Source organism: Tachysurus fulvidraco, chromosome 9 (genome assembly GCF_022655615.1).
Source record: "Tachysurus fulvidraco isolate hzauxx_2018 chromosome 9, HZAU_PFXX_2.0, whole genome shotgun sequence".
Classification (NCBI taxonomy): domain Eukaryota; kingdom Metazoa; phylum Chordata; class Actinopteri; order Siluriformes; family Bagridae; genus Tachysurus; species Tachysurus fulvidraco.
Window position 1 is genome coordinate 4404688 of NC_062526.1, and position 7500 is coordinate 4412187.

The window sequence follows — 7500 nt, forward strand, 5'->3', positions numbered from 1 at the left end:
AAGGAGAAACATGAAGTTTTTACTCGTCCTGCTTGTTAGTGTGTAAGGACGCTGGAGACAGTATCGCAGACACAAGGCACGTAGATGTATTAAACCCCAAACGGTCAGGATTCATCAATGATCCTGTAGGGCCTTTTTACACCCGGTCACTTCATGTGTTGTCTCTGATCCGATAGCTATCTGATTAGTTAAAACTGTACCATTTACATCAGGCCACATAAATGCGTCTCGGCGAATCGGATATCGATCCGATCTTTCTACTCCCGCCCAAAATGCAAATATATTTTACCTCATTCCCGGGGTAATTGAAATGGAACACACTTTGGTGTATGCGGTTGCTACAAAAAACAGCATTTACTGTTTGCCGCATTTTCGCTGGCGGCAGCAGTGCATTTTAAGACCCAACGAGACACCTGGGTGAAAGATCGGAGCCAGCGCTGGTGGGAAAACATGTTTGTTTCTGGCGCGATGAACGACTCGTGAGTCACCTGCGAGTGACGTACTTCCGTTTGGGAGGAGTATAGAGCTGAGGTATGTGGCTTGAACAACCACATGCATTTACACCTGTCCAGTTTCGTCTGAAATGCGTCCCAGACCATCTCCTGAAGGGGTTTGAACGATCGGATTTATATCCGTCTCAAAAACGTTTCGGAGGGCATTTAGACCTGGTCTTTTTACCATCGGATAGCTATCTGATCACAGGAAACGCATGAAGTGACCAGGTGTAAAAAGCCCCTTACATGATGAGCCAAATAGATACAAAAGGACTGATCTGAGAAAAGTCGTCACCGTTGTCCTAAAACTTTTAAATCACTCGGGCAATGAGGACACATCACACTGATAAAGCTTGTACTGATGGACTGGGATGATAAACCTACCGCGGAATCCATCACTCGGCTCCATCCGTGTACAAGCAATTAAATAGTACAAATAGTTGCTGTAATCATGTGATTTGCCTCCAGCACAAAGTTCACAGGCTTTTACAGTTTGTTTGTAACCCATGTGACCGGTGTAGAGAGGCAGCGTTGTTTGTTTGTTTGTTTAAAAAAATAAACAAATAAACTAAAATTCCACACCGCGTATGAATCTGTCCTGTTTAATATTATTTTATTTAATTATTTAAAAACAAGGTGTGTGTATATATATTTTATTTTTTGTTTGTCTGTCGGCAGAAGTTCCGGAATAAGGTTTTTTTTTGTTTGTTTTTTGTTTTCTTTCCCCTTTTTCTTTCTTTCTTTCTTTCTTTCTTTTTGTTTTTGGTATTTATTTATTTATTTGAAAATTCCAGAATGAGCATGAATTTTCCTTTTCTATTTTCTTTTCCTTTTTTTAATATATATATAATTTATATAAATGTTTGTTTTGTTTTTACAGCAAAAGTTCCAGAATAATCCTTTTTTTTTTTTTGCGCCTTTATGACAAAGCGAAGCTTTGAGACCGATATGAAGCTTGTTGCTTTTCGTCTTGCTTTATAAACCTGCTCGCTGGGTGACTCGTTAATTCGTCACAGGAGAACCGATTGTTGCACCCATGGCTCAGTGAAGGCATACATGATCCGTGCGCACATTAGAGCGTTTAGGTTAAGCATTAGCCCTTTTGGTGAGCGTTGGGTGTAAAAGGGAATTAATTTTCACAGGTTACAACGTTATACAGCAACAGAGACGGTGTGACGCTTAAAATGCTTAAAAAAATGGTTTATTTATCCCTAACAATCTGAGCTGAATTTATTTGTTTGTGTGTAAACACGGACACGAAGCTGCTTTACTGATAACCAGGTGTAGACTTATATTTAGATCTCTAATGGAAAACCAAGACGTGTCGTCGGCATGGGGAAAAATAAACCCGACACCTTCTCGGTGATGTCGGAGAGAGAAATTCTACATTGTGATGTATTTTTAAAATCGTATGTGAATCCCAGATCACATGCTTACACACTATACTACAGAATCTTGTAGTATAAACGGAGGAAGCGGGCGGGGCTACCTGGTGCAGATGTTGGATGAGGGGGAAAAAAGATGGGCCCATTCTTAAAAATATTCTTGTTATTATAATTATATACATAATTATTTTTTTGCTTTAAGTCTGAACGACTTGCCGGCTGTAAATTTGCATTAAGACCTTTTTTTTTTTTTTACTCTTCAAATAACTAATACAAAAGCATTAAAATAATATTAAATATATTTTAGTAAGTATTGTAAATATATAAATTGCCTAGGCCTACATACAAACCAAGGCTACGTCCTTTCTTTTAAATAAAAACCCGTGACGTCGTCTATGTATACACTATTGGTTACCGGATGTCACACTATGGCCTGTGCGTTCGCTTCGTCTCATTCTCTCATTCACCGTCAGAGTCGACGGTTCTCGCTCGGTAAAGATGGCTGCGGCTGCAGTAAACAAAATGTTCGCGGTCACCGTTCAAAGTCTTACGGGTTCGGGCGCCATAATACATCTAAAAAAATCATTAAAACAGCTCAACACCGCTTTAACTTGGCACGAAGTTCTGGAAAAACTGTCCAGCATCAAAATAAGGTTTGTAACGATGCCCTCGAAGGCACGGGTTGAAGACCCAGTCAGTGACGTCACGATATGCTGATTTGTTTAAAGTCAAACCTACTGTACGTAATCACCATCCCCTAAATTGTCCTTTTTATTTTTATTATTATTTTTTTTTAAATAATTCGAAACACACTACGGCATCACATTACGTGTGTTTGACGTTCTTTGTCCATTTGAGACGATATTTCCCTTCTAAAATTCTTTCCCTAGACCGGAGAGTATGTAGCGCACAGTGTACGTGTGTAGCGGGTCGTTTGGGACGCAGCGTGCGCGCCGTTCCGTCCACACGGTAGTGAGCGTGTCAAAGTGAACTAATTAAACTTCCACAAACACAGCATTTAGTTTATTGGCTGCTTTTTTTGTTTAACGTCAGATTCAATAAAACACCGAGCACTTTGTTGGTTTAAACAGAGTTAAGGATGACTGAATGAATCCTACAGGCATGAAGAAGAACAACCTTGAGTCACTTTACAGTCTGTAAACCCAAAGCATGTTGTTTATTCAGCCAAAGCTATAGTCTGTTTGAATTTGTTTGAATCTGAGGGTGTGAAGCGTATAATCATATTTACACAGCGTACCGAAAGAGGAAGCTGGCAGACGTGTCGGAGGGCGTGTCGTCTCACCGTGACTTTTTTTTTTGTTTTGTTTTGTTTTATTTCTTACAAGGCCTTATCGGTGAAGGTGACCCCTGGAAAGCTGACTCCAGACAACAAGCAGAGACTGGAGCAAGAAGAGAAGGCTGAGGAGAAGAGGCTCGCCATCATGATGATGAAGAAGAAGGACAAATACCTTTACGATAAGATCATGTTCGGGAAGAAGAGGAAGGTTCGAGAGGTAAGACGTCTGCGGTCATATTTTACTTTTTCACACCAGCTAAATGAAACCGTGAGCTCAGAACTTGTTAACTGTGAGCTAGAGGTGACACAAATGGTTAGACAATTTATCTGTCTGTTAAACATTCAACGCTTTTAAGTTAATGGGATGGAGAATTCATGCGTGACACAAATGCAGTAGTCTGCACTTAGCTCATGATTGTGGCTCCATGATGCACTGCTATTCATTAACCTGACTCTTTCTCTCTCTCTCTCTCTCTCTCTCTCTACCTCTCTCTCTCTCCTTCAGGCAAACAAAATGGTGGCCAAGCGACAAGCTTTCGAGGAGGCCAGCAAATCAGACAGAAAGAAAAAGAAGGCGAAGAATCAGTAGAGGCAAAATTGAGAGCGGACGTTATTTTTATTATTAAAAATAATTCTATCCATTTATTAAAAAGTCTCACAGCCTACTGAATTTTTTTTTTTTTCATTCTCTTCAGTGATGTGTAGGTTTCACGATCCGTCGTGTTCAATCGATCAAATTTCTTCATGTATTTTAAATAAATCTAATCAACCCACCGTATTCAAATAATCCATTTTATTCACATGTACAAATGTTTCACTTTTTGCCCAGAAAGACAACGTTCTATGTTTAATGTCAGATACAGATACTGTTACGTCGTCCCTTGATATAAAATGTTTTCTTTGATGCCCCATATCACTGGTCAAAACTGATGTGATTCTGAATGCTGCAAATAATTAAAGGGTTGTCACAATAGAAGGTAATGTCTGGTATACCTTAAACGTCCGCCAATCCGGGATGGACAGCATGAGGGTCTTGTTAGTGAGGGTTGGGGGCTTGTTAAATATGATCTTCAATATGGCAGTCGTGGCCTAATGGTTAGAGAGTCTGATTCGTAACCCAAAAGTTTTGTGGGTTCAAGTCTCGGGCCGGCCACGACTGAGGCACCAAACCCCCCAACTGCTCCCTGGGCGCTGCAGCATAAATGGCTGCCCACTGTGTGTGTGTGTGCGTGCGCACTTTGGATGGGTTAAATGCAGAGAACAAATTCTGAGTATGGGTCACCGTACTTAGCCGTATGTCACGTCATCTTACTCACCTGAATCCAAAAGTCAGCCAATCCTGAAAATGGTCCAGTGGTCCGATCAAGTGTTCAGATCCTGATGATGCACAGCCAGCTGTGGCCCTTGAGCAGTCTTGTATGTAGAAAAGGGTGGAGTGCTTTCTGCCAAGTGTGTTATTTTGCCTCGTGAGAGCATTTTGAACCAATGTGACCATGCTGATGGAGGAAAAATGGCTTATGGCTTCTAAAATCAGGGATATCTGGCTGATCCTGATAAGAGCGCAAAAGCTCCAATCGAACTGGAGTACAAGTTTACTGCATCCTGTGCCGTTTCAGAGGGATTTGGGGATGACAGAAATTCAAAGATATTCCAACAGACATGAAGCAGCGCTTCCTCGGCTGACTTGTACTCAATGTAGGTTAATGACTGATAACCTACGGACATGTAGTATATACTGTGTATACTATTATACACATATATAATAGTAATATTGTACCAGCTCAGATCGTATTCCGCGCGACGAAGATTTTGGACCTCTGCTGAGACGAGGCCGACCGAGAAATCCTGAGGCATGTAGAGATCTACCAGCTCCAGTTAGACGCTGTGATACTGTACAGGAGATGTGAACTCCATGTGATCTTTTACAACAATGTATATTTATAATCACACCCTCCAGTGTCACCCATATGAGGATGAGCTTCCCCTTTGAGTCTGGTTCCTCTCAAGGTTTCTTCCTTTTCCATCTAAGGGAGTTTTTGAGAATTGAATTGAATTCAATTGAATAGTATAGTCAGAATAAAAGAGCAGTGCTTGGACCCCCCTTTTTTTGTCCTCATTCATCACCTGTCCTCCACTCCAGGACAATTCAAATATTCATTTGCTACCGCTTATCCGAACTTCTTGGGTCAGTCGGAGCCTGTGCTCAGGTGTCATCGGGCATCGAGGCAGGATACACCCTGGACGGAGTGCCAACCCATCGCAGGTCACACACACACACTCATTCACTCACACACTACGGACAATTTTCCAGAGATGCCAATCAACCTACCATGCATGTCTTTGGACCGGGGGAGGAAACCGGAGTACCCGGAGGAAACCCCCGATGCACGGGGAGAACATGCAAACTCCACACACACAAGGCGGAGGCGGGAATCGAACCCCCGACCCTGGAGGTGTGAAGCGAACGTGCTAACCACCAAGTCACCGTGGTTAGCCAAACTTAAAGGACAAAAGCCTCAACAAAGCAGAAAAGGTGTACTCATGTTTGAAGGGGGGGTCAGACATGAGTACACCTTTTCTGCTTTGTTGAGGTTTTTGTCTTGAAGTTTCACTTTTCATTTGCGTCAGACAAAGATACTTGGGTCATTTTGCCTCGGGTCTCAAGTTTGTAATAAACCCCACGTTGCCTCATTAGTCATGGGTACAGAGCTAAAATGAGCCGGTTTCTTTAAATTATTCATCCCTAAACCTGCTCCGTGTCTGTTTCGGTCCTTAATAAGTAAGGATGTTCATGACTGGTTGCCAGATTAGCAGGTTCTCTTGCCATATAGCAATATATATATATATAGTGTTTGGTTACATAATATGTGCCAGATGTTGCTAGAAATCCTTCAACCTCCCATTTATTCTGGGTGGAAAATGAAGTGAAGCTTCATACACACTGATAAGATTGAGTCTGCGTGTGGTGTGAAAAGTGGGCTGTTATGATGTCAGTGTTCATTCTTGACCTACAAGCTATTTCTTTCTTACATCATTTCATCTCTCTCTTGCTCTCTTCCTCTTTAACACCAGTTTGTCCCTTCTGCATTCCAGCAATGCTCGCTCTCACCCTGCCTGGCACTGTGATGGCCCTTTGTGTGTGTGTGTGTGTGTGTGTGTGTGTGTGTGTAGGGGTTGTCCTGACAATGAGCTTAGTGTTTCAGTCCAGCGAATGGACATGGGACTCAGCAGAACCTTCACATATCTCCATGTTATAGAGATACAAACAGTGAATCTGTTATAATTCCTCTACAAGAACGATTTTGCATCTGTTTTGCTATTTTTTGCTATTTTTGTTTACTTGTGAGAATTTCAGGATGCTGTCATCCGACCTTTAGGATAACAATAGAGAAGGAAACAGATCTTAGTGCTGTAGAAAAAGTTTTCGAACATTTCTTCGAGCCAGCGATTAGAAATGGGTCTGTGAGACTCCTACACTGGAGAACAGATGTTCTTCTGTCATGTCGACGACCACTGACTTCAGCAAGTCGCTTCGTTATCACCTTCTGTTTTCAAATAGCTCAAGAGCTATGGAGTTTTTAGAGTTCTGACTGTTTAGAGTCGGTTAAAAAAAAAAAAAGGATGGTGACTCGTGCCAGCTAATGACTTGTGCCTCAGGGGTTAGTGCTTGGACCCCTAATGGAAACCTTGGTGCACTTTAAAGGCTTGAACGCTGTTGCTCGGCTGAACCTGATGCGTGTCAGATTACTTCACAGCCACCAGGAAAAGGACATGGAACATGATAATATAGGTATTTTTTTGTTTGTTTGTTTTTATCTTTGTCGAGAAGTACAGTAGTAGTAAAGTGAAAAATAATGTGGTACAACCCCTGACATCCTGTCTGATTATTTTCCTTTATTCAAACACACTGTTAATTACCCCTGAGCACAACACGATTATTTCCTCTTCCCACGTGACCGCCGTTTACCTCAGACCCATTTTCTGTCCATTACTCATATTACACTCTTATTGTATATTTATTTATCTTTTATTACACGTGATATCTGTCATTTGAAACGCCTTCACCGATATTATCGTGCTCTTGATCGTGGATATCGTCTTGGAGCGAGCCGTCATGTGACCTATAAGGTGTTTCATCTAAAAGGTTTTTGAGTGTAATGTAAATTAGTGAAGCGATACAATGAACGACATTGTTCGTGGTTGCGCTTTGGCTTTTTGCACTTCGCAGTGGATTTGATGTGGCTCACAAGTCTATCTATCAGTTTTCAGCTCCGACTCCACACTCTGCTTTCAATGGTGCTCTGTGTGTTTACCGAATAGACAC

At 41.6% G+C, this 7500-nt stretch overlaps 2 protein-coding genes across 2 annotated transcripts in view; both read left to right on the plus strand.

Moving 5' to 3' along the window:
* Positions 1 to 3954, plus strand: part of pes (pescadillo) — a 12572-nt gene extending 8618 nt beyond the window's left edge. Inside the window, exons 14-15 of the mRNA XM_027162955.2 lie at positions 3226 to 3393; positions 3682 to 3954. Of these exons, the coding sequence (XP_027018756.2) occupies positions 3226 to 3393; positions 3682 to 3765 (252 nt within the window). The 3' untranslated portion in view covers positions 3766 to 3954. The remainder of the gene's footprint in view (positions 1 to 3225; positions 3394 to 3681) is intronic.
* Positions 3955 to 6413: 2459 nt separating this feature from the next.
* The window catches only part of gal3st1a (galactose-3-O-sulfotransferase 1a), a 13811-nt gene continuing 12724 nt past the window's right edge, over positions 6414 to 7500 (plus strand). Inside the window, exon 1 of the mRNA XM_027162738.2 lies at positions 6414 to 6966. Coding sequence (XP_027018539.2) covers positions 6855 to 6966 — 112 coding nt within the window. The 5' untranslated portion in view covers positions 6414 to 6854. The remainder of the gene's footprint in view (positions 6967 to 7500) is intronic.